Source organism: Alosa sapidissima, chromosome 11, assembly GCF_018492685.1.
Source record: "Alosa sapidissima isolate fAloSap1 chromosome 11, fAloSap1.pri, whole genome shotgun sequence".
NCBI lineage: Eukaryota > Metazoa > Chordata > Actinopteri > Clupeiformes > Clupeidae > Alosa > Alosa sapidissima.
In genome coordinates, this window is record NC_055967.1 from 15,938,641 (window position 1) to 15,965,474 (window position 26,834).

General features: G+C 43.0%; 2 protein-coding genes across 5 annotated transcripts in view; one reads left to right on the forward strand and one right to left on the reverse strand.

The window, feature by feature from the left end:
* LOC121724472 (fibulin-7-like) lies at nucleotides 1-4,830 on the reverse strand. Its single transcript, XM_042111055.1, has 7 exons — nucleotides 4,611-4,830; nucleotides 3,575-3,746; nucleotides 3,136-3,306; nucleotides 2,861-3,037; nucleotides 2,515-2,652; nucleotides 1,831-1,966; nucleotides 1-1,059 (listed from the first exon to the last, which is right to left on the reverse strand). Exons 1-7 carry the CDS (start codon nucleotides 4,668-4,670, stop codon nucleotides 699-701), a joined length of 1,215 nt encoding a protein of 404 aa, XP_041966989.1. The 5' UTR covers nucleotides 4,671-4,830; the 3' UTR covers nucleotides 1-698.
* A 7,239-nt stretch (nucleotides 4,831-12,069) lies between these two features.
* Nucleotides 12,070-26,834, forward strand: part of si:dkey-234i14.2 (RNA-binding Raly-like protein) — a 41,699-nt gene continuing 26,934 nt past the window's right edge. For 2 of the 4 annotated variants that reach the window (XM_042111059.1, XM_042111063.1), the window contains exons 1-2: nucleotides 12,070-12,310; nucleotides 21,092-21,167. In XM_042111059.1, coding sequence (XP_041966993.1) covers nucleotides 12,274-12,310; nucleotides 21,092-21,167 — 113 coding nt within the window. In that variant the 5' untranslated portion in view covers nucleotides 12,070-12,273. The remainder of the gene's footprint in view (nucleotides 12,311-21,091; nucleotides 21,168-26,834) is intronic. The other 2 variants (XM_042111061.1, XM_042111060.1) reach the window with 2 other exon arrangements.

Here is a 26,834-nt window from a genome sequence, read left to right on the forward strand (position 1 = left end):
TTCTGTGTTTAAAAAATCCCTGGAGGCAAAGCTCTCTCTCACACAGTGGGTGTGAGATACAGGGCTTCTTGCCACGAAGGTGAAACATTTTTGAGAGCATACGTATCCATGTCCTCGTTTCTTTTGCTCTCCCTACTCTTTACACACTTGAAAAACAATCTGGAGTTAGATCACCCAAACAACGACTCTTTGTAACTTGCTGAGCCATTACAAAGCTACCTACATAGCCATCATTATTCTGTCACAATTTCAGATTGGTAAGACACAGAAGTAAAAAGGCTGATTACTTTAATTGATTTAGGGTGTTTTTCATATGTCAATAAATATGCCAGCTTCTGGATTAAGGTAACATAATGACCAAACACCAAAGCAGATTACAGATGGTAATAAATAAGGGCAAAAAATTGCACTGCATTTCAAAGGTTCAAATAAAAAAAATGTATCATGCTTCAAACCTTTCTTAATGTATCTATCAAAAATAAAGATAAATAGTAAGATCCAGTCTCTTTTGATTGATTTTCACAAAACTACGTGAAATCTGATATAGTCGTTAAGATCGGGATGTTTCCCTTAAACTGTGGGACCACACAGTTAATTAATTCCATCATCATAGCCCTGAAACAGGGCAAACACTACCCACTCCCTAGGTCTTGATTGTCACTGGCTCTGGATTTCCCCGTTTATTCATCCGTCCCCCTCTAGAAGGTGTATGGCGACACAAACAGGGTGACCTTGGTGACGTAGCGGCCCAGCAGCTTGCGCTTCTCCAGCTCGCTCATCTCCACCTCTGCGTAGAGCGTGGCTGGGCCCTGCGGGGGGGTCACCAGCAGCAGTTGGCCCATCGTCTGACCCGATCGCTGCACAGAGAAGTGGCGCCGGCCGCGGTTCCCCAGCAGCCCGAAGCGAAGCGTGTCCCCCAGCAGACGGGCGGCCGACACACGGAACAGCACACGAGGGGCGGACATGTTGGACACCACTGCCATGTACTGAAAGGACACGGAGCTGGGCGCCTGGATGCAGGCCTTGTCCCAGACCATGCAGGGGTTTCGCTCACAACGTCTAGGGACAGGGGAGAAAACATTCATAAGTGGTAGTTTCAGAAGTTTCCCTCTTGCATATGTATTAAATTTACATTTTTGTGGAGCTCTTCAAATTTATCAGTGCAACCAGGAGAAAGTATCTGTAAGCCCATATGGCAACCATTAATCTTCTTAAAGGAACATGACAACTTTTTGGGAAATCAACTTATTTATTGTCCACAATCCAAAGTTGACTAAAGACCAAGTTGCACGCCTGCCAGAATACTAAGGATATTGAACCAGGCCACGTCAAAGAAAACAAATGGCATATGCTTAATTGTTACAATTATGGAAATGTTCTCCCCCACAAGGGGTCCTTGGAGCCAAAAAGTGTGAGAACACCTGGTCTAATCCACAATGAATTCTGCTAATTCAGCAAGTCAAACATTTGTACAATTTTTTCTGTAAGTTACAAGAACACTATCTGAAAAGATCACAAAGGTTAAATTGCAATCTGACGCCTGCTTGAATGACAAACAAGAGCCACTCACTCCGCTACTCGTAAACATGCAATTTTACTCTTCAAAAAACAGAATGATGGCTTTGTAGCAGTGAGTCATCTTCTGTCTGCCACAAACCTCTTTCTGGAGTTATCCAGTCTCACATTCAGAACAACAACAACACTCGGTGTTGACCGCATTCAATGCTAGTTTCATACATTCCATTCATTTGACCAAGGATGCACCATCTGTGCAACTACTTGACCTGTGAAAGCACCAAGTGATGAGAGGGGAAGAATGCCGGTACTCACAGAGCGGAGGTCTTGACATAGGTGGCGTTTCTGAAGTGGGGGCACTGGGCCGCCACACACTCGTATCCCCCGTATGTGTTCACGCACACCTGGGCCTGTGTGCAGTTCTGCTGCCCTGTTTCACACTCATCAATATCTGCAATAAGGATATTGGATAGGATACATTTTTTTTATAAAGAATTAAGGTCTTCTGCTAAAAAAAAACAGTTTTGTACACATCAGCTCCTTCACCATTAGAATAATGGAGTAAATTGTGTAGGCCTCTGACCATTTCTTTCACCACCAAGGACAGTTTTATTGCAGTCAGAAAATAACAGCTAATAAAAGTTGCTGTACACTACACATTATACCGCAAAGAGAGCATTTTATAATAGGGCAGTTGCTATTTCATTTATTAAATCCCATTAAAGTCTGGTTCCAGTAAAAGTACAGAGAACCGCCTCCCTTTAGCATTCAGTCTGCATCTGGCTGCATCTCAAATATGTTCAACTTTGTTCTTGTAGAGGGCAGCTGCTGGCCACTTTTGGCTGTATATTAAGTCCTCTTTCAGGTCCACTTAAGTCTAACTTGTGACACATAAGAACTACTTTGTGAAAGTGTAAGACTTGATCAAAATGAAACTCCTGCAGAGTAGATAAAGCCCTATAAGAGGATGAGCCACTGGCTGTAGGAACAATCTCTGACCTTGGCAGCTGTGGTAGTCTCGGCCGAGTTTGTAGCCGTGAGGGCAGACGCAGTGATAACTTCCTGCTGTGTTTACACAGTTGTGCATACACAGCCGAACAGACTGAGTCTTGCGATAGAGCTCACATTCATCGATGTCTGAAACACACACACACACAGACACACACATTTAAAAATGCTGCTATGTCCACTGCTTAAAACACGCAACCAAGGAATCTTGAATGAACTGAATCTATTTAAGTCAAAAACATCCATGAACATGCTTGAATGGTGGGTAAATGGAGTCCTAAAGGACTTCCTCATTTAATAATGATGAGCATGGACATGGGCATGGTCATGGCCCCACCTGTGCAGATGCTGTTGTCCGTGCCGGTCAGGGCGTACCCCACCTCACAGGTGCAGTGGGTGGAGCCCTGCAGGTGGATGCAGCGGGAGGCTCGCACAAAGTCCGGGAGGGGGGCAGGAGACGGAGCAGGAGCTGGGGTGACTGGCGAAGTAACCGAGCTGTCAGCCTGCCCAGCCACTACAAAACGGCAGGATATTCCCCCTTGTTAATTACCCCTTACTGTGTTTATAAGCATGTAATAGAACGGCTATTATTGTCACAGGAGAGCTGCTTACACTTGCAGTAGGGCTCCGGTCCACTCCAGCTGAGAGACTCGTGGCAGACCCTGGTCTCAGAGCCCACCAGTTCATATCCAGGACTGCACAGGAAGTGGACCTCGTGACCCACAGTGAGGACTCCACCCAACCTCCGGCCATTCTCCAGTGGTTCTGGGAGAGGGCATGTGGCTATAAAGTACAATAAAGAATGGACAGAGAGGTTCAGGTTACAAGCATATGCATCAGTTGGTGAGTAGGTTTCAGTGGTCTACTTGAGAAACATTGAGCAGGTATGGGTAGTTTACATATGAACAGCTGACCAATCCAGTTAATGCACAATATATTCTGTTTGCCTGTCTAATATTTAAAAAACTGAAACACATACTTTTAAGAATGTTTTGCATGAATCTAAGTAAACATAACATTGAGGAGCAAATATGATTTACAGGTATCTCACCATTTCTGTTGCTGCCACTCTTGACATTGGATTTAGTTGTGTTGTTCTTCAACAAATTAAGTTTCTTCCTCAGGTTGCGGAGGCTTTGGATATACGAGGTCTCATGGGCAGTGAGCAACTTGTGGACCTGACGGAGGGCGGTCTGTAGTTCCTGACTGGAGGGACAGTCCATCTGCATCAGACAGAGTCACTCAGACACTGGACTTTGTTTCACCTAGGATGGGGTCCATTATAGCATGGACTGCAACAGTGCTTAAAAAAATTAAGACAGTGACACAAACTGTGGGTGTAATTGTGTCTGGGACTAGTGGTATTTTAATAAGTTGTCTCCAGATGCTTAATGTCACAGTAAATGACTAGTGACTTCAGACTTCAGACTTTTAGTTGCACCACAGAGCGTATAACGTATAATACAACTCAGCAATCACTAATACCATCTGCAATGTATCTCAGATGCAAACATCCCTGACGTAGATAATAACACTGCTGCATGAGCTTGAAGAATCTCCATTGTAACCCACAGTCTCCACTAATGCCATCTGCTGTGAACCTGAACCTGTGTCAAACGCTCATTAGTGTGTAATAGGTGAGGCTGTACAAACAGTCCAGAAGACCCTTGGCACCTTGGCCTCAGCTCTGTTTAAACAGAGCACATGTCTCAGGTGTTAGGTCTATTTACAGGGCTCTCAAGTTGACATACCAACCTGCGAAATTCTGTGACCCAATTTTCTTAAAATCTCAGTGGTGTGCTAGCTGGCTTAAGGTCACCACCCTCACGTCAGACAAGATATTTATTAACATAGTATAATGAGCCGACTGTCAACACTTGAGAATGCTGCTGTCATCAGATAATCTTAAAAAAGTGTAAGTACCGTTCACTTGTGAATCAGTTTACCACTCACAATTGATCATACACATCCATATTCAGAACTGGAAATATTGTTGAAGAGCGCGTAGTAATATAAAGATAGGAAAAAAAGAAAAAAGTTTTGTTATCAGATGTGTAACGTATCAAATAAAGCATTACTACACTCACCTGAGCGAAGCTGAGCTGGCACACACAGACAGCAACCACGAAAAAAACACACTCCTTCATCTTGAGAACAGGGATGTTGCACCCAGAAACGCACAAAAAATCTTGATGCTAAACCGAAAACGACTTTTGGCTAGACTATAAAATTTGGAATGAGCTTATAACAGTTGAAGTTCAGGCTCGATCGTTTCCCTGTACAGTAAGTCAGAGGAGACAGCATCGCACAGGGAGCGCCAGCGGTCACTGGCCTGCCTCCTAGCTCTGCTCCTTTCTTCCAATCTCATGCCAGGATCCTCTCCCCTCGCGCTGGCCGCCCAGTTGTGGTATTTTTACGCGCAGAAAAGGAACTCAGCGGCTAAGCAAGCAATGGTACTCACATCTGTGAGGAGGTCCTCTGGGCTGCGACCACTGCAACATTTCACGCAATTAGCCTAAAATAGGCATGTGGCCTACATGAACTAGTAGCTTACTGCTGGTCTGTAATACTCCACATGTGAAGAAAGAAAGCACCACAGTGACGTGTCCATGGTAAGGTCCAGCCCTGACCCAAATTATTAGTCTAATTCTGAAAAAATATGTATCGTGCAAAATAATTTGAAAATTGTAGCCTATTCATATGATCTGCGTGGTTTGTTAGCTATGTGAAGATACTGAATATCCGCCTTGGTATTGAAGGGAGATATTGCACTTTTCTGGCCTTTCTTAGATAAGCAATTGCTTGCGTTTGGGTTAGTGGAGAACCCTGACACTCAAGGCTTAGAAAAAGAGAGAGACGCATGACGGCCTATGATCGTTTGTGAGAAACTGCTTTCGTGGCGTTAAAGCCCAGTCTTTTGTGTAGGCTACTTCACTACACGTGGGCTGCAATGACTGCCTCTCACTCAAACGTTGTAATTATCCTATCGTATGGGAAATAAACAGTTTCTTCTAAATCACACACACGCATTTTTCTAAAGCTGTCATCATAACATCTCATTTGATCTAACAAGGTCAGTTGGCCTAGGGTCATGTGGTATGGCGATGGTATGGTTGGCGAAGGGCTGTGATGACAGCAGCCACGTGTGCCACAACAACTGGATTGAGAGGTAAGACCTAAGATGCAAACTTTTAGCAAAGCTAAAGCTCCTCTTTAACCCTCTCTGTTTTTAGTTTATAGAATAGAATAGAATAGAATAGACTTTAATTGTCATTGTGCAGTAGGAACCAGAGCCATATAAAGGTACCTTTATACGGCTCTGGTAGTAACCTACCATAAAACGAAATTATAGAATTCTAGAAAGTTCTAGTCACCTAGAAAGATTTACCCTTGTCATCTGAAATCAATATAGCAAACTCTCCTGTTCCTCCCACTTCCTCCCCAACACACCAGTAAGGTAGCACTGTGTCCAAGAGAAATTCAGTGTCAGACCTTAAACATCACAATGTCAGAAGTGCAGGCCTAGTTTGTATGTCAGTACAGTGATGTCATGCCCATTGAAGCTGAGGGCATGTCCCCAACCACATTTTTAATTTCTGGATTTTTTAAGTTCTAGAATAATAGATCATTTCTTTCTTTTTTTCAGAGGAAGGACCTCATGTCCCAGTAGTACTTTTATTGAGCATTACCAGCCAAACACAATGGCAGGAACCACAAGGTGGCAACATAGTGCAATGAATTCCATTTATATGGGCCCTACTGTCAGTTTCTCAGCTATAACTAAATGAGTTCAATTAGTCTTACTTTATTTACATTTCGAGCCATGTCAGATTATTTCAGTCATTAGTCTGGAGAGCCATGGGTGATTTGTATATTGGTTCTGGTGCTGTGGGTAGAGACAGTCAAACACATTTTACAGACAAATGTTTCTGACCAATTTTTTTACATCAACAGGGACAAATATTAGTTTTAATTCCAAATTGTTTAAAGAGATTTGGCATATAAACTGCTGCTTTGGCATTCAGAAACCACACAATTTCTCACCCCAGTTTCCCCAGACCTTTAACAGCAAAGTTTGTTTTTTACTTCAGTAGCTCCTCTAAGATAGGGATCTTTATGTGAAGCCAGAGAGCTCTGCATTAGCCCATGGCAGATATTTATGGGCCACATTTGTGTTTTATTGAGACTTTTTAACAATGTGCCTCAGAGTTATTCTAAACCCTTTGTTTCACTCAGTTCATAAACAATGATGTAAGAACAGGGCAACTGTTCTGCAGCTCGTTAATGCTTAGACGCCCGCATCGACCGTGAAAACAATGTGTTGACTGTGTTTAACCCGTTCTCCATCCAGAGTGCTTCCAGCAGAGCTCCTTAGTATTCAATACCCCCACACAAGCAAATGAGCGAGGGTGAAATATACTGATGACCTCATTTGTGCAGTTAACCTGCAAATGGAGTATTGATTGTACTGTGTTGGATGCAAGATGAAAGTCAGATAGAGACTCAGACCAAGAGGAATGGGTTCAAAAGCAGATGAGCATGCAGCTGCGTATGTGTTTGTGAGCATGCCATGGGTGCCTGTGCATTACATTACAACCCCAAATCAGAACAAGTTGGGACGTTGTGTAAAATGTGAATGTAATAATCTGTAAATCTCTTAAACTCATATTTAGTTGCAAAAAGGACACAGACAACATATCAAATGTTGAAAATGACTATTTCATGGAAAATATATGTTAATTTTGAATTTGATATCAGCAACATGTTTCAAAAAAAGTTGGGACGGTGGTGACAAAATGCTGGAAAGTTGTGTGATGATAAAGAAAACAAAAGGAGGAATTAGGGTAACTGGCAACTAATTAGGGTAACTGGCAGCACGATTGGGTATGAAAAAGAGCATCCCAGAGAGGCAGGGTCTCTTAGAAGTAAAGATGTAGGGGTATTCATCACTCTGTGTAAACCTGTGTGCACTGATGAAACAATGTAATTTTAATGCTTCTTAACATGAAATTGTGAAGTATTTGGTGAGTTCATCATCTATAGGATATAATCTTATTAAAGCATTCAGAGAATCCAGAGAAATCTTTGCAAACAAGGGAAAGAGCTGAAAAACAATATTGGATGGCTGTGGTCTTTTGGACCTCAGATGGCATTGCATCAAAACCAGACCTGTTTCCAGACCTGTCATTGTATGGGCTCAGGAAAACCTCTGATAACCATATATGTGCACAGTTTGATACACAATTCAAAAACTGCAGCCAAAATTGTAACAGCCAAAACAGCTAAAATTGTATTGAGACATAATGCAGAAAATGCCACTGTCTTATCTGGGCCTGAGCTTGTTTAAAAGGGACTGAGGTAACATGGAAAAAGTCCTGTGGTTAGACCAATCAATCCAACCTATCCAACTTGTTTAGTGCTCAGTTTGAAACCCAACATCTATGAGGGTGTGGAGGAGCATTAGTGCCTACAGCATGGGCATCTTCCACATTTGGCAAAGCAATTCTGCAACCCTGAATGGTGTATACAGGGTTTAAGCAACATATACTGCCATCCAGGCAATGTCTTCTCCAGGGAAGACCTTGTATATTTCAGGAAAACAATGCCAAAATGAATTCTGCACATATTTAAACAGTATTTCCCCATAGAGTAAGAGTCCAGGTGCTAACATGGCCTGTCTGCAGTCCAGATTTGTCATATTAGGTGCATCATGGAATAAAAGACATGACTACAAGAATACTCCTATACTACAAGAAAATCCTATATCGGGGACAACTGAAATCCTATATCGGGGACAACATTTCATTCTCAAAACTCTAGCAACTGGTCTCCTCAGTTCCTAAACATTTACAGAATTTTGTTAAATGAAGACGTGAAGCAGCACAGTGGTAAACATTCCCTGTACCAACATTTTTTGAAACATGTTGCTGGCATCAAATTCAAAATGAACATATATTTTCCATGAAACAGTCCAAATTTTCATTTTCACATTTGATTTAATATCATATGGATGGATATGTTGTCTATGTCCTTTTTGCTGCTAAATATTTATATTAAATTTTACAAGACTTATTATCACATTCTGTTTTTATTTGCATTTTACGCAACGTCCCAACTTTTTCTGATTTGGGGTTGTAGTTTCGGAGGTGGACTTAAGGGTCTTACGTAAAAGCCTTTTCTTCATCTTCATTCTTCATCTTATGTAAGTGATCATAGTTAGATGACATTTATCTCCTGAATGCTGATAAGAGGAGTGCCATGAACCATATTTCAGTTGATGAGCAGCTTTCTCATCTTTGTCATCTTTCTCATCTCATAATGTCTTATGTGTGTACATAAGCCCATTTATCTTTGTGTACATGCTGATGCATGAGTACAGTATGTGAGTGAGTGTCTTTTTCTGTGTGTGTGTGTCTTTTTCTCTCTGTCTGTGTCTGTGTGTGTGTGTGTGTGTGTGTGTGTGTGCGTGTGCGCGTGTCCATGTGTGTGTGTGTGTGTGTGTGTGTGTGTGTGTGTGTGTGTGTGTGTGTGTGTGTGCGCGCATGCGTGTGTGTGATAGGTTTAAGCAGGGCTCAGCAAGAGTAGAACAGAGAGCCACAAGTTTCCCTTCCAATGCCTCTTCTTCAGTCAAGCTCCTCTGATAAGGGTGGACAAAAACTTAAGAATTAAGGTGGCTGGCAGCAGGACAGTGACAGAAGGATTAGCCACAATTGTTATGCTAATGGAGTCAGTATTTTGCCGCAGAGTTGGACATGGACTCAGTATAATCTGGCAACACGTAATGTCATTCCCTTGGAGGCGGCCATTGTAAAAAAAGGGATGACAATTGCAGCCCTCTCTGAAAATGAATGTTTTGCAAATGGCTTTCCATTCAGGCGAAGAGAGGAGGGCACGAACCAATTAAAGTGTGTGCATTATGCCAACACGGGAAGCGTGGCCTCTCGTTATTTAAGGATCCAACACCTTTATTGAGCTTGGGTAATGAACTGTGGGAGTCCTCTCTGACTTCTACGCGACTGTGTGCACACACATATGCAGTAATACAACCGTGCTCACCTACCGTACACACACAAGTTCATGCACGTACACAACACATCCACTATTCACCGAATGTTGGATACATTTTGTTGCCTCGAACCTCCATCCCCCCTTTTTCCCAATTTAGTTCTTGAGTTGTTGCCCGTTCCTTGTGTATTGAACTGTTCCCTGTTGTTGCTGTACGCTAGCATTTGCCTCCTCCAGGACACATGGAACCACCTACTGCTTCTTATCGGCGCACAGTGGTGGCTTTCCCCAGGGAGCTGGAACACGCACTTAAGGCCACACCAGGCCTGCCACATGCAGACGGCCACAGCAGCGGGAGTCGCTGTTGCCCTGGTGGGGATCTTATCCCTAGCTCAGCTGCCCATGCACCAAACATTGCCAGTGGCGTTGGGTTGTGTGTCCAGCCCAGCTGAAGGCAGAGATATTGAGCCCAAATCCCCTTGGTAATGGGTCAGTGACTGCTCATCTCTGCAATCTTAAATGACCATCAACAATCCCGTTCCAGCAGTGTTATTTTGACACTGTTAAACATTATTGTGCTTCTTTGTGTTTCAGAGATTGTTCCCACTATTCTGACAGTACAAGAGACTGGGCATGGGGATATACAGGGAGGCTTTTCCTCATCCTAATGGGAGGAACTGGATTTCACACACACACACACACACACACACACACACACACACACACACACACACACACACACACACACACACACTTGTTCACACACACACACACACTCGCTCACACACACACACTGTCACACTCTCTCACACACATACACACACACACAGAGCTAGTAATAATAAGGCCCTGGCAGCTCTGAACATCCTCTTCCTCTCTGACATTTAATTAGAGGACTTTTGGAGCTGGGTCAGAAAGGCTTGGTTATAAGGCAATGAGGTGCTGTCAGAATCACGCCACAGCTCAGAGATCTATTACAACCTACGGCCCTTTTGTAAAGTCGTCATCAAACAGTACTAGTGGATAACGATGTCATCCTGGTGAATCACCATGCATTTTATTTTTCATTTGTTCCCTCTCATGCTCATAAGGCTAAAATTGCCACCGGTGGAAACGAGGGAAATCTGTTTCAGAGCGGTCTCTAGCTGCAGCAAGGATATTTTATGTGCTTAGCTCAGGCTATCTCACACTATTTTACTGAACAACTATGTTTTATTGCACTCAACTCCCAAACCATAACAAATTGCTGGCCAGCAGCAGAACGCTGTATGATATTATAGGTTTTGCCTGTAGCCTGTGCTTGACCACTAATTGAGGCGCGATTACCGCCAGGTGACCACTCTGCCATTTACGGCGAGCCCCTGGTCCATCAGGCTCGTCTAATGGGATTCTGCACAGTGCCGCTGACCTGCACTAGCATGTTGTTGCCTCTGTGTGTTGCAGGAAGCCTCCATTTGCGCAACACTTTGCTCCTCTTTGATCCTGCTGGAGGCTCGGCTGGAGAGTAAAATGCCTTCCATCGATACAGGGTTCAAACACTGTCAGGTCTCATATAGGGATGTTGCCTTTGCCAGCGCTCTAATCAAAGATGACAGCGGTGTGTCATGGTTCATTAAGGAATATGCTAATTCAATCAGCAGTTTCTTAAATGGTATTTCACGCCCCGCACTACGCTTATTTTAGCGCTTGCGAGGCGGGCGGATGCGAGTGGGCTGCACCAGCAGTGGGTAGTTGCGAGAGCTCCTCTGGCTCGGAAGCGCTTTTATACAGCCTGGCTGACGAAAGGAGTCAGCCACAGAGCCGCACTGAACAGGCAGTGTTAAAATGCATCATTTGCAACAAAGGTTTCCCCTAATCGGAAGCCATTACAGGGCTGATGACAGTGAAGTTGGGGAGGTTGGGGAGAGAAGCGGAGATAGACAATAAGTCTGTGCGTGTCTGAAGAACATTAGGGCCTAATTGGAAAGGACAGCTTTGGATTAAATGTAATCATTCCAGTGGTTTTCTCATTAAAACGGCTCTGATGCCCACTCTCATTAACTTTGCCATCCACGGAGGCTGGTTTTACAGCCAGTTGGAGGTGTGTGTGTGTGTGTGTGTGGAAGAGAATGTTTGTATATGTCCTGGGCACAAAGGACAAGTCTGGAGTGTATGTGTTTCTACTACACTGGCCTCTTACAGCTGAGTTGAGAGAAGTAATTTTGGTTTCTCTCTCTCTCTCTCTCTTTCTGTGTGTGTGTGTGTGTGTGTGTGTGTGTGTGAATGTATAAGTGTGTGCCTGTGAGGTAAAAATAGTAAAGATTATTTTTGAAGTGAAGTCTGCTCCATAGCAGAGGTTGGAATGGCTTCAAGAAATTAGTCCAAATGGGCCAGAGGCACATCTTACAATCAGACTGGACTGATTTAATTATGAGGAACTGGCATGAACCTGCTCCATCTCAACCTCTTTCTCCCCTCTCCCCTTCCTGGCAGAGTGAAAGTGGGATGGCCCAATGTCTCATCCCCCCCTCTTTCTGTGCAGTGGTGGGAGAGATGGTACAGCCTGCCAGCACAGTTCTTGGAGCACAAGCGTTGATTCAGTTGTTAGCAGTCTCCTTTCTGTCCTCTCCTTCTCTCTCTCCCTCCGTGTCTCTCCTGCTCGCGCTCTTCCCTCTCTTTCTGTCCGAGTTGAAGGAAGGTCCAGAAGGGAAGGATTTTTCGTGGTTGGCGGCAGCCTCTTGGTGAGTTTCCAGCTTTTCCACTGGTATGACCCTCTTCAGGAGCGAGCATTACAGTGTGAAACGTAAGTATAGCAGACTCTCCTCTCTTTTCTTCCACCCCCTCTCTTTCCACCCCTTTCTCATACTCCCCTCACTGTGTCTACTTTTTAAGCCTTTGCATACTAAACCTGTTTTGCTTGTTCATGTGGAATAGGTTCAGTGAGGACTGTAGATACGCTTACAATGTGTCTAATTGTAATCACTGCAGAGGAGGTTAGTTGGAGATGACCAAAGCTATTACTTCACAAGTGGTTTGAAAATGCCTGAAAATGTGACTCATTTATAAAAGTGAGGAGACAATGACTAGAAACAGCACAAAGCACTTTGCTCACTTTAAAGTAACAGCATCTCTTAAAGATGAGAAAATTGTAGGAATATGTGACTATTATTCATATTTTGAAAGTTCTTATGATATATGTATCTGTCTATGCATTAGAATATTATGCTTGTGGTTACCAGGTAACTATACCTTTTGTCTACGTGTGACGAGCAGGCAGAAGCAGATAAATAAAGTACAGTAATCACCCCGCCTGCTTGTATCCATCACAATGGGATTTTCATCTGGCAACTGGCCATGGCCACTGGCCCTTCCCATGTGCCCTTCCTTCAGCTGGGGACCTCTGCATAGAGTGGACCTGACAGCTTCGTCCGTAACAGGCAGCAATTACATTCTGTGCTCCAGTTTCCCGCAACAGCCCTCCCGGCTCAGACAAGTCTGAGCATGCACTTAAATAATGTCTGTTATAAAGAACATTCTTTTGACTAAAATGATATGGCCAAAAAAATAACTACAACAATAACAAGGCCATTCCAAGCGCCCGAATGGTGTCGTGTTAGATTAGCTTCCTGAGAGAGGAAGCCTCCAGGGCTTTTTCTTCCCCCCTGACATCTGCAGAGGACAGGTGTGCTGCACTTTCTCCGGCGGAGAGCCTGTGCATGAGCAAGCATCACAGATTGCCAGCTCTCCACTCAGCCCTCCATATGCAGCACCCAAACGTTACCCCCGACCCCTCCGACCCCAAATCTCCAACCGCCCTTGAGAGCACTGCAACAGTACTTCAGTACGAAATCTTTTTCTCGTACACAAAATATTTTCTAAATGGCTGGCACCAGAGACGCCCCAGGACTGGAGTAGAAAACAAGTGCAGTATGTGCTGAACAAGAACACGGGCTTAAGAGGTGCATCCAGATGGAGTGTGTGCTCACGCAACCATTTAATCTTTTGTCTCTGGAATATTCCAGAATAAGAGGGTTTCAAAAAGTAGACGTGTAAGAAATGTTTGTAGCCCAAATACTAAATGAGTCCTGCCCAAATAGGTGACTTAAGCATGCATATCTGCTTACCTTCTCTAACACTGGAGAAACTGTCAAATGAGGTGCTGATGTTGTGATAGCACTTTGGAGGAGTGCACATTAGATATGCCTGTAGGTGACAACTTCTGACAAATCCCACATAGAACCAATGTTGCTCAGCCTCCACATGGAATAGTCAACCTTTCCTGCTAAAAGCTTCATGTGTACTGTAAATGTCAGTTTATTTGTGGTTGGCCTCCACCACCTCTCGAAAAGTGTCTTTTACACCATGTTTCAAGTGCTGCGTGTGAGGTGGAGCTTGCTGAAATGTTAGCATGCCATACATGCTTTTAATCAACTCCCTTTGACCCCCTCGGCGCCACGGGTGCTCCTAAGTGCAGAGAGAGGCGCACCAGTGAAGACCCCCAGCTGGACAGGCCAGGCAGAGGGATGCGTAAGTGTGGCCCTGATGGACAGTGACAGCGCTGCGGCATACGGCGCCTCCGGACTCGGTTTGACGGCCATTACTGTTTATGAAAGCTGACTGACTCCCGAGATGGTTTGCTGAGAGCACAGGAATCGCTGAGACGTACCGAATCAATCCAAAACAAAAGCAAATGAATTGGCTTATCCCCTTCCAGCGCGTCCGGCCGTCCGCGCCGAATTAGCAGCGGAGCCACCCCGTCGATACCGCCACGTCGCGAGTCAATAGGTGATGAGTTGGGCTACCACCAAAGCTCTCTCCCACTCCACTGCTGTTAACCAAGGCATCCTTCAGGTCTGCATGCAGCAACGACCCCCCCCCCCCCCCTTCCCAACTCCCCATGTGCTCTGTATCTGATATTGATATTCACTGGGCACGGTGTGAGGAGGTGGAAAACTAGCTGTCGGCCTCGGAGTGGATCTGAGGAGGGAGGAGCAGAGCAAGCCTGCAGATCTGCTGCTCGGATTCAACAGGAAATTGCACGGCCTAAGCCGCCCTGCGTGGCCCTCTCCGACGCAAAGACTAGAGTTACTGCTCGTCACTGCCAAAAACTCCCCCTCCCTCCCCATTTGGAGACTGGACTTGAGTATTTCGCAGATCCAAGAGGGTGCGGACAGCCAGCTTTATGCAGCTTTAACAAAACACCTCAGATATGTGACTGGGCAGATGATCTGCAGAGCTCTGAGCGGTTGAGTCAGTTGTGTTTATCTGGACGTGAGCCACCAGGCGTCTCCAGGAGAGTTGTGGTCTTGTGAGGTTGAGCCAAGAGCCACTGAGCCAGAAACATGGCACAGAGTGATGGAAAAATATGGAGAAACTGAAAGAGAGTACTCCACAGCTTTTCAGATATAATGTTCTTATGTGTTTATATATTAAATCCTCCAGTGCATCTGGAGATGTCTAACCTTGCTTGGCTCTTAAAATAGAAGAGCATGATTGTGGATGCTCTCTTCATTTAATAACCCCCAATTAGTTCACCTTCAGACTACAGCTTGTCAGGCTGCTGAAACCAGATCCCTTGCCTTTTTCTTTTTTTCTCTCTCTTTTTGAAAAATAACATTAATTGTACCCTGGCACTTGGCAGATTTCAGCCGCTGTTCCCATCCCATGACTCAATTCATTTCTGCCAGTTACCCAGCTGCCATTTCCTCCAGCTCTCTCATGGTCCTCCACAGAGCAAAGCACCATCAAGGCCATGCCAGCTCCGGCCCCCTGTCTGCAAGGGCCATGTCTTTTCATGCTCATAACTCTGCAAAACTCTGCCAGCGCCTGGGCGAAGCAGCTGCTGACACAATATCTGACAGCCTGTGTGTGATTCAATTAAACTGAGCACACAGCAGCAGTGACAATGAAAAACAGTATGCGCGTCGTCAAATTCCTTAAACATGTATAACTGCGTTCTAAAAAGTCAAGGCGATTGGAAGTGACAGTGAAAACACACCACTCTTTTAGAAGTGCTCGCGAGTTTGCACCCGCACTTTGTGAGGATGTATTTTATTACTTTCGGTTGCTCTCCCTCTCTCTCTAAAAAGCGTCAGTGAGTAAGAGCCAGTCAGAGTCACTAGTGAACCACAAGCAAGGCGACAGGTAAAATAACATGAGGCAGGTAAATCTCCCTCTGAGCCAGACATTACCTGGCTGCAGCTTCACAGGAGCTCGATGAATGCTAATACTGGAGAGCAGACAGCCAGGGGGGCCAGCGTGCAGATTTCCACTTTTGTTCCCATCAGCCAGGGGACCCACCTGAGCTCTGTCAGACAACACCTCAAAGGGCTACTCAGCGCCGCCTCGCCAGACCGGTTTTTAGCACTTTGAGTCCCTTTTCTGGCTTGTTTTGGATGAACTAGAGTGGTGGACAATTTTGACGATTGGTCCTGTCTCGACTTTTCTGTCTCGTTTTGAATCACCTTTGACTAGTCAGAGTGGCTGCTCACAGGCATGCTCAAACATGTCCTAAAACAACCCATAACGTTCGTTTTCAAAACTGTGCAAATCACTGAGTGGTTAGTGGTGTTCGTTGATTATTAAAATCAAATATATCGGCGCAATGTATGATTTCCAGCCGTCTTATTTGCTATTGTGTAACTATTTTTTCAGACACCTCACAACCGTGTATAAACTTCCGCTCAATATTTGAGTCTGAAGCATAGACGGTGGCGCAGTAATATCAATGTGCAATGAGTCTTCCAACAGAAATCAATGGGATTTTACAAAATGCCAAATAAAACACGTCAGAAACTGTATTTCGCTACGCTGCTTGTTTTGGAACATCAACGAACACCACTAACCACTCGGCAGTGTTGTAGTACTCGAGTCCGAGACTCAGTGTCATTAGCTAAATTCAGTGTTGAGAACGTTACTTTAAAAAAGTAATTAGTTATAGTTACTCACTACTTGTTCCAAAAAGTAACTGAGTTAGTAACTGAATTACTCTATGATAAGAGTAACTCGTTACCAGGGAAAGTAACTATTTGCGTTACTGTTACAATAAAAAAAGTTGCGATATGTCAAAGAATTTGGATTTTTTGAGCAGTTTTGAGCAGCCAGTTGAAATGAGTAGAACAGACAGGTGTTTGTAGGCTACATAACTAGATATTTATTAGACAGATAGATAGATAGATACTTTATTGATCCCCAAGGGGAAATTCAAGATATTGCACATCGACAGACCTACGGTTGACTTCAGCCTGTGTCATAGGTTTTTGTTGTGAGGCAGAAAGATCTAGCTTTTGCTGCTTGGAGGACGTTGCTCCGAGTCCTTCTTTGCTAGTGGATGACGAGCTATCATCTGTGGTGGAGGTATCGGTGTTTTTGGCCACTAGCTTTAGATGCGTGTGTGAGATGCTTCATTAAATTAGAGTTGCTTACAACGGATGTCGACAAAGTCTTCGCTCCTGGACATAATGTAGGCTACACATTACATGCACGTTCTTGCCTTGATGAATTTGAAGTAGTGCTTATATCTCCACCTTGAAAATGCCAACTTTTCGGATTGCTCCTGACCTCTGCTGTTTCGTCGAATCTCTATTTTAGCTGTTGCATGTGTGTGTGTGGCAAGTGTGTAAAAACACTGGCTCTGATTGACTATCATAAAACATGACTCTGCCTTAGCCAATCATAATCGCTTACGTCGTTATTAACCCACCTCCTCACTAGCTGTGAGCCAGGGTGCGATCGGATTACACAGTTTATTCAATCAATGCATAGTAACGCACCGCATTTAACGTCCAGTAACGTTAACGGCGTTGTAACGACGGGAAAAGTAATTAGTTAGATTACCCCGTTAGTGAAAAAATAACCTAATGACTCGAACTTGGACTCGGCATTCGTACTCGAGATGACTCGTCGAGGACTCGACTTTTTTTTGTAATATATCATAAGGCTATAATTGTAGTATGTCATTAGGCTATAATTTGCTATATGTAATACTAATTTTAGTGCAAGGGAATGTTAGGCTACTGCTTCGTGTCATACATCGCAAGTCACGTCATGTTCACATGCAAAGCAAACTAACGTTAACTTTAACACCAAAATGCCTGGAGACATAACATGGCCACCGCCATTTCAATGTAGTATTGCCAGGCAATATTAAAGGAATTATCCGGAGTAAAATGCACTTTAGATCGATTTACGGATGATTGGGAGTAGATACGTTGAGTTGACATCCAAATCATGTCATTCGGATGTGTTTTGAGAAAGTTTGATGTTACCGTTTTTAGTCAAAGCTCGTTAGCGTGGAAGTAAGAAGGGGCATATTATTTCGCCGCTTCAAAACGCTATTTTTATACCTCTTCTACAGTTCCAAACAACATTGCACTTACGTGGTAGTGAGTAGAGGGTCCCTAAAGCCAAACCGAAGTATCCCGAGGTCTTTAATTCGGAAATGTTGGCATCTTTGCTGCCATCTTTAGGGGAAAGTCCGTAGGAGTCTATTGCCAAGTGTGCTCTGTCGCCGTTTAAAAAAAAAAAAAAACATAGTCCAGTATTTCTTTTGAAATTGAAATGAAGTTGTATGGACTGGACTATGTTTTTTTTTTTTTTTTTTTAAACGGCGACGAAATTGTGAATTTCCAGAGCACACTTGGTAATAGACTCCTACGGACTTTCCCCTAAAGATGGCAGCAAAGATGGCAACATTTCCGGAAAGGTACTGGCTTGATGAAATTCATTCTGGACTCTCTTACCGACCACATAAAGACCTCGGGATACTTCGGTTTGGCTTTAGGGACCCTCTACTCACTACCACGTAAGTGCAATGTTGTTTGGAACTGTAGAAGAGGTATAAAAATAGCGTTTTGTAGCGACGAAATAATATGCCCTTCTCACTTCCACGCTAACGAGCTTTGACTAAAAACGGTAACATCGAACTTTCTCAAAACACATCCGAATGACATGATTTGGATGTCAACTCAACGTATGTACTCCCAATCATCCGTAAATCGATCTAAAGTGCATTTTACTCCAGATAATTCCTTTAATTCTCATACATGACATGATTACCTAAGATTACACTCAGCCTAGGCTAAACATCACACACTGCAGCTGGATAGCTGATCATCGTGACTTGGTGAACAGTGTTTTTCCTGACTGATGCGAGAAGCGAGGTTCCATTCATTCATTTTCATTTGTGGCGTGTCCTGCCGTGCTTCTGTCTGTTAATTTGCAGCAGGCTATTATCGGATCGAAAGAAAAATAAACTAAAAGTTTTCCCGATGAAGGTATAGCATACTTCTTAATTTTGGTGTCATAAAATTTAGAAGCATAACATTAAATTGCCTATAGTAGAGTGTCCATGTAGAGTGTCAGTGTAGGACTACGTGTCTGCGAAAGTGAAACTGACAAACTGAACCTCTCGTGGGTAGGCCAGAAACAACTATAAACCACGAATGAAGTGGATTAATGAACTGTTCAAACAAGCGATTTGATAGCCTAATCCACTGCACAAAAAAAAGGAAATAGCAACTTGTTCTATTTCTAACAGGTGAATATCATAGCAAATAGTAGCCTATGGCGATGGCAGCTTAAAAAACATTTATTTCACTCATCTCGCTGAAATGAACGTAGAATGTGGCCTGTTGCGCAAAGAAATTAATTAGGCAGATGATCTGCATCTCCGTTAACCGAAAGCTAGTTTTCATCTCCATTGTTGACGTGAAATATGTCTCCATTGTGTCAGTGAAGTGATAACATTATGCAGTTGCAGGTAGCCAATGTTCAGGTCACGGGAGTCAGAAAGAAGCTACCAAACGGGCCCTATAGAATTACACCAAGGGGCAAGTTCTATTGGCAATCTGTTGTTCAGGACATCAACTGGCATAAAGCTTGGCTTTTACCTTATAAATATTGTATCACTAATAAAATTAAGGAAGTTCACTTCAGAATTCTTCATAAGGTATATCCAGTGAATGTTATCATAGCTAAATATGCAGATGTCAGTGCTATTTGTTCTTTTTGTGGTAATGAGGATGAAACACTGCAACACCTTTTTTTTTATTGTAAGGAAACCACATTGTTTATCAACAACTTATCCAGGCATCTTTTTGACTCCTACTCTCTAACTATAAAAGGTGTTTTGTTTTATTATGAAAACCCTGATAACAGCTCACTTGAATATGTTGTAAACTTCCTTATTTTGCATTCAAAATTTTTTCTCCATAAACAAAAATGGCAGAAGGCACGACCTTCCTTTTGTGCCTTTAAGGCAGAAGTATGAGTAGGCCTATAGGCTATGGTATTTATTATGAGTAGGCCTATAGGCTATGGTATGGCTATATAATGGCATTCTCTCCGATATAATAAATACAACACATTGGGTTTGGCAAGAAATTTGGCAATACTACTTTCACACAAGTGATGCCACCCCTGCTTGGAGACAGAAGATTGTCCGTTTTGCTTTTAAGGATTTTTATCTGCAATGGGAAAAAATGGAACGACATGTAGGCTATGCTTACCTTAGTGCTGGACTTGGACTCGAGTTGATCAATAGGTACTCGACTCGGACTCGACGTGGAATTTTTTTTTTAATGACTTGGACTTGACTTGGACTTGAACACTTGATTACAACACTGCCACTCGGTGAGTTGCACAGTTTTGAAAACGAACGTTAAGGGTTGTTTTAGGACATGTTTGAGCATGCCTGTAGGCAGCCACTCTGACTAGTCAAAGGCAATTCAAAACGAGTCAGAAAAGTCGAGACAGGACCAATTGTCAAGATTTCGGTGTCCACCACTCTAGTTCATCCAAAACAAATCAGAAAAGGGACTCAAAGTGCTAAATACCAGAATTTTCCTTTAAGGCAGAGCTCGAACCTTCATCTGTATGCGCCCTGCTCTCCCCAACACGATCTGTTCACTTGCTAGCAAACATGGCCGCAACACATAGTGAGGGAACAAGAGGAGCCACGTGAATGAGAGAGGTGGAAAAAGAAGCCAGTGAAGGAGACTTGGAGAATGTCCGATGAGCTTTGCGAAGATGCTGGATACAGATGAAGATTGGGGGTGGGTCAGAGAAAGCAATAGAGAGACAACTAAGGGTTTGGGTGGGCAAGGTGGGTAGATGGGCATTCTGTCATGACTAGCAGGTACCAAAGGGGGGAAGGAATTAAACTTGGGAGTCGGAGGCAATTAATTTCACAGTGGCAGATGGAGTGCAATTAGGCTCCAAAGGCCTTCATTTATCAGGACCCGCTGTGTCCCTCTCTTTCCGTCTCTCTCTCTTCCTCTGCTACCCCTCTTTTTTCTGTTTCTTTCGCTCTATCTTTCTCCATCAATGTCTCTTCCCTCTCTCATTTTTCACCAACATTGATTGTCTGTCTTCCTCATCATTTGTCTATCCCCTTTAGGTCTCAATTCTTGCATACCTTCCTACCTTTTCTCACACAGTTGCTGTAGCCCACCTCCACATAGACACTACTTTTACACAAATACAAACACACACACACACACACACAACTTTTACCTAAACAGGATACTCAGTGATCAACAGGACTAGACTGTTCTGTTTTGACCGCTTCATTCATTTATTGCAGACATAAGCATGACAGGTGAGACCAGGTCCAGTCGACCCCGGGCAGGAAGCAAGCGGTCCAGCAGCGAGTTGTACAGGTAAGCCTCCTCTCCTCCACTACACCTGCATCCCCATGGTAACCGCTTCCCAGACTACTTACACTTATCTCTGCAAGCCACGCAACCACAGCGCACAAGGCATTCTGCGCTCTCGTCATTTGCATAAAGCTCCATTCCTGGCTGCTCACTTTGTCTTCTCCTTCCCGCCAGAACTAGTTTATTTCCTGAGATGTTATGAATGCCGTGCCACATCTTTTTGATACACTTTTACAACAGTCCACCAATCTCTGTGACAGAGTGCCGGAATCAAGGCGATGTTCTGTTAGCTGCTGCGCTTGTGTTTTTGCATGATGGGATTGTGAGCCGCCGTCATTTTTCCTGTCGGCGTTCTCACACACACACACACACACACACACACAAACACACACACACATAATGAGAGAGAGAGACACACACACAGACACAATGCTATCTCCTAGCCCTTGACTTATTCTTTCATTGCTTTCTCTGCATTGCCACTTTTTTGGAACATTACTTCCCTTTATGTAAAGTGGTGAGGCGGGAACTGTGTGTGTTGGGAGAGGGAGATTAGTTTCAGTAATGTCAATGAGACATCTCGCCTCCCACCCGCATAGCCCAGACAGAGGGATAGACTGTGCTACCACATACCATGCTGCAACACAGAGAAACAACACACTCCAGCACTAGAATCAGCCTTTTGCTGATCTGTGCTTATTTCACTGGGCAATGTTGCTTTTATATTGCTTTATGCCAAGAAAAAACACTCTAACTAGGCCATTGTGGTCTAAGTTTTACAAAACTGAATTTTGCAGATTCTGAATAGACCATAACCTGTCCAGTTGTATTTAGTGTCACCAGCATATGTAGAGCCTGTTTAACATGCACAGAACACAACTGTGCATGTTAGCAAATGTTATAACTTAACATAGTCATATAGGACAAACTAGCATTGCAAAAGAAAATACCAACAAACCATCAAATGCTGGTCACTGCTGTTTTTATTCAGGGGGAGCTCTAATAGCTGCACACCTGTAGGATACCTGTGCAGCCTTACAACATATTTATATCACCTAAGCACTGCCTCACGAGCTCCTGCAGCTTAAGTGCTGGAGCCAGAGGCTGTTGGAGGGTTAGTGTCCCAGAGAGCCCACCTACTGGGACTATGCATACCACTGTACGCGCTTGACATGAAAGAGCAAGCAATGTATTAGTGCCACCTAATGACATGCTAACAGCACTCTCCTGCTACAACGTGAGCCACTAAACACTCAGTTCCCTTGCATAACAACATCACAAAATGGCTCAGTTGTGCATAGAATCCCACTTTAGATGTGGAGTACCCTGTGTATTACTGTGAAGGCACGTTCATAGACAGGAGACATGTTTGTCATAAACAAAGGGGATGAAATGGTGAGACAAATTAATTTAATGTTCATATTTTATTTATGGGCATGTATAATTCATGTTCCTTTAGTATTCTCAATGGTCTGTTGTGACTGTGTGTACCATTAATACCTCTGATGCTGACAGCACTAGTCCTGATTCTGCACCATCTACTGTTCATGAAAAAGTCTCTCCTGTACCTCTCTCTCTTCATCTCTCCTCCTCAGTTCAGTTCACTTGAAAAGCTCTTATAAAACATGTGTAAAGGTGAAATGCATTACTCAAATGGGGGAAATTAAAGGTTTTATAGCTGAACATACAAGACAAAATGTTCTGTCTTTTTCTGCAGCTTTTAGAAAGAATATACGGGAACGATTGCGTAATTAACACATTTGTCATTTATTTTAGGCAAAAGGTCACAATGAAATTACACCTAAAACACCTAGAGATGCTAACATCGTAGTGTGTTACAGAGCGGGGAGGTTGGAGAGAGGGAGAGAGAGTCACCTCTTCACCGGCTCTGTGTGGGTTGCCTACAAAGTTATCTACAGTGCTCTGAACCAAACACATGTTGTTGTCCATACAATAATATAGGGCCACTGTGAAGATACTGTCTGAAACTCAAAAAGAATTATTGGATATGGCAAATATGTATTGTGATTATCCATTTTCATCTTGTTGAACTATGTAGCCTCATGTCTGTCCACCACAGACCACAATAGGCACGAACAGGTGTGAAACAACAGCACCATTGCCGGTTATGCACATACAGTATATTCTAAAAGGGTATAACGATATACAAAAATCACAGTTCGGTGTGTACCTCGGTTTTGAAGTCACGGTTTAGTTCATTTTCAGTACAATAACCCTGTAGGTACTGCTAACCTAAAATTCACTGACAATATTTTTGATGCACAATGGGAATAGTATTTTGAAAAGGTGTCAAATGTTTTTTGCCGTTACTGTAATTGACTTACATTAACTGACATATGGTCCGCTACTTAATGTTTGTGTGGTAACATGAATTTGAAACATGGTCTGCAAGCAAAAAGGCTTACTGTTGATTACTGTTAAAGACTGCATTTGGCACATTAGGTATGCATCTGTATTGAACCTAACATCTTGTACCTAAACGGTTTGGTACAAATATATTTACCTTTACACCCCTACTAAAAGGACACTTCTAAAAATACCTCATTTCACCCACACACACACGCACACACACACACACGCACACACACACACACACACACACACACACAGATGTACAGATAGACCTACCCAATTCTTACAGAAGTTTCACATCTCACAAAACTAAAAACCAGTTCTAGACGTGATAGATATTTAGATCTATAGTGGAAGCAAGAATAGTGCACTTTCGCCTGGAGTGCATCTTCTGTTTGGCTCAGCTGGAGAAGAAATGCTGGGTAAAGAAGGCAATTATAGTTTTTCTCGATTGCTTTGACCTGCTTAAAGAAACTGGGATCCACTTGGTCTTCATGAACACCTTTGCACAGCAGAAGTCATCTCTTGCGAATGTGTTCACACATTTTCATTGGGTTCACATTCAAAGACCCCAAACTCTATTGGTTTCCCTGTGCTAAACAAAAGGAAAACTTTTTCACAGGTGGTAGATTCCTTGCATAAGTCTGAATCTCTGATACACCTGTATGAAACTCCTTTGCACAATTCTTCAATCAGTAATCATCAGCACATTTAGAGAAAGTAGTACTGTAAAGAAAACAGTACAAAAGGTGTGTAGGTCTATTTCAATGAAAAATTACAAGTTGTAGGTCAATTAAATTTGTCTTGTCTAGTATTGTCTTGTATTATTTTTTATTCAGTACATTTTGTCTTTTCACTGTTTTTTCTGATACCAGAAAAATGAGAAAGAAACAGAAACAGACATAGCAGAAATGTATTGAGAACTATATTTCGCATTTTGTTGTCCAGTATGTAATGATTGATTGAAATCATACAGTGATTTAATGACAGGATGTGTTGTTTGAAGGCAAAATTAGCTTTTGCTGCATGTTTTAAGTGTTTTGAGAGGGTAACAGCCTTTTGCAAGCAAAATGTGTCATTTTGGCAAGAGTGCTTTTGTTCAGACACAGGTGTTAATTGTTTTGAAAACGTGATGTCAGAGTTGACACAAGCATCAACGCGATTGATTTGATTTAATTGACCTTACAGTTGTTTTCAAATCAAACATTTCTCTCATTCTCTCTCTCTCTATCCCTTCCTCCCTCCTTCCTTCTCTGGAGGTGTTGTGCTAGTGCACTGTGCCGTAGTGTAGATGTCTCCTCTGAGTGCTCTCTCTGAGCAGTGTTGTATTTCGGTGTTCTCGAGAGCTAGAGCGACTATATTTGTGGAGCTCGCTGTGGCCCTCTAATGGCCCATCATTAGTTTTCATTACAGTGAGGGGAGGCCCACTCCAGGAGTGCCAAGACCAGGCACTGGCTGCCCAGGCCCCATCTGTCATTATGGGCCAGGCTGGTCAGCGCAGTCTGGACGCCTTGGAACGGGTGCCAACACAGATGCCGGTGGGTAGCAGTGATGTGGGGAAGAGAACGTATGTAAACGAACGAGAGAGTGTGGTAGTGATATTTATGGTAGGCCGTTTTTAGATTTCAGTGACACTAGGCTTAACCCAATGTATTTATGACTTGTCTACAATTTAGACAACTAGAATAACTAGAATTTACATGTCTGTAGTTACAGTAAAGAGGATTGAATTTGAAACATTCAAAAATTAACAACAAAATCATGTAGTTAATAGCTAGCCCATTGATTAACCTGTCATCTAGCTCAATAGTAGGCTACAGTACACTGAGTACTTAAAAGACTTATAAGGTATATTTGCCTCGACTACGTTAATGTAACGTGAATATCAATAGATGTTGATACAGACAATAATTGTCTCCTAAATACCTTTGAATCATATAAATGTTTTCATGCTACACGTAGACTTAACTTAAGCCATTTGATCTCTTGGTGTAACCTGATGCGATGGGAGAGGAGGTGGGGGTGGCCCAGTGTAGTGATACTGTATGCTGCCCTCAATTCCCCTTGGAGTTATTAGCTAGCTCTCCAACCAACAGCTTGGCTGATCTACCCTGGAAATCCAGAGTTCTCACGAAAGCACAATGGAATTGTCTCTGCAAGACACTCTGGCAATGAGTAATGATGCACGTTACTTTTACCCCACATTCCTGGGAACCAGCTAAATTGATGAAGACAGCGCTGCAACGTTGGAGGACAGTAGGCTACATATTGGTCGTAGTGTTATCCGATTGCGTTGATTCCGAAATCATTCAGAGTAAACATGGTCTAGTGTTATCCAATTGCGTGCAGTGAGATTTTTAAATGCATGCTTGTTGCCACCCCTCGAGTTTGGCCATTACATTGTTCATGGCCAGACCCTTAATCTTTCTAGATTACCAGGGTCTGGATTTTCCAGGCTATGGCTGATCTGCATAACTCCTTGAAATGGTTAGCTAGTGTTAATGTCTTGGCCCCAATCACATCTAAGTCAAACAAAGGCAACATTTACATAAAGGCAGAACATTTACATGCAGCAACTCATTTGGCACTTAAGAATTTATGCGGTAGCATTATACAAATAATGACAAGTTAATTAAAATGGAAACTCATAGGCCTAATGTATTCTGTGATAGTATAATGCCTTGAATTGCAATGTTATGGTCTTGAAATCAAATTTGTATAAGTATTAGTTTAATTTGATTGCATTGTGAGAGGTCAATTGATGTCATTCAAAACTAAAATGTCTTCCTGTGAATGCTTGTGTTTGTGTGTGTATGTGTGTGTGTGTGTGTGTGTGTGTGTGTGTGTGTGTGTTTGTGTGTGTGTTCTTCCTGTATGTTTTGCATAATTTTTGAATAAATATTTATGGCCTGACAATGTACTGTATATAATCCTTTATAGTCAGTGCTGTATATTTGTAAATCAGGGTATTATATTTGAAATCAGTGCTTTGGGTGTGCTTTAGTCAGATTCTGGAGCTGAACCGATGAGTAGGTGGTCTTGAATGATCAGACTATAGCTTAACTACCAAATAGATGCATTTCTGAATGGCCATAGCATTGATAGTGAAATGCCTTTTCAAGTGTCATTAACTATGTATGGAACTTTTTGTATGGAATTACTTATATGAGCAATGAGATGTGTATGGTAAGGCAATGCATTCTGTTCAGGTTCACAGTGATTCACAGGGTTCCAGTCAGACAGACAACTTGTTTACATCGAGTGTGCTGCAGCTATTAACCTTTGTTCCTGCACCCC

Coding starts and splice junctions, on each gene's coding strand:
- LOC121724472 (XM_042111055.1), bottom strand. CDS start 4,670: ATGAAGGAGTGTGTTTTTTTCGTGGTTGCTGTCTGTGTGTGCCAGCTC. Junction 3,307..3,574: donor GAGTGGCAGCAACAGAAATG/GTGAGATACCTG, acceptor TGTACTTTATAG/CCACATGCCCTCTCCCAGAA. Junction 1,967..2,514: donor AGACTACCACAGCTGCCAAG/GTCAGAGATTGT, acceptor TCCTTATTGCAG/ATATTGATGAGTGTGAAACA.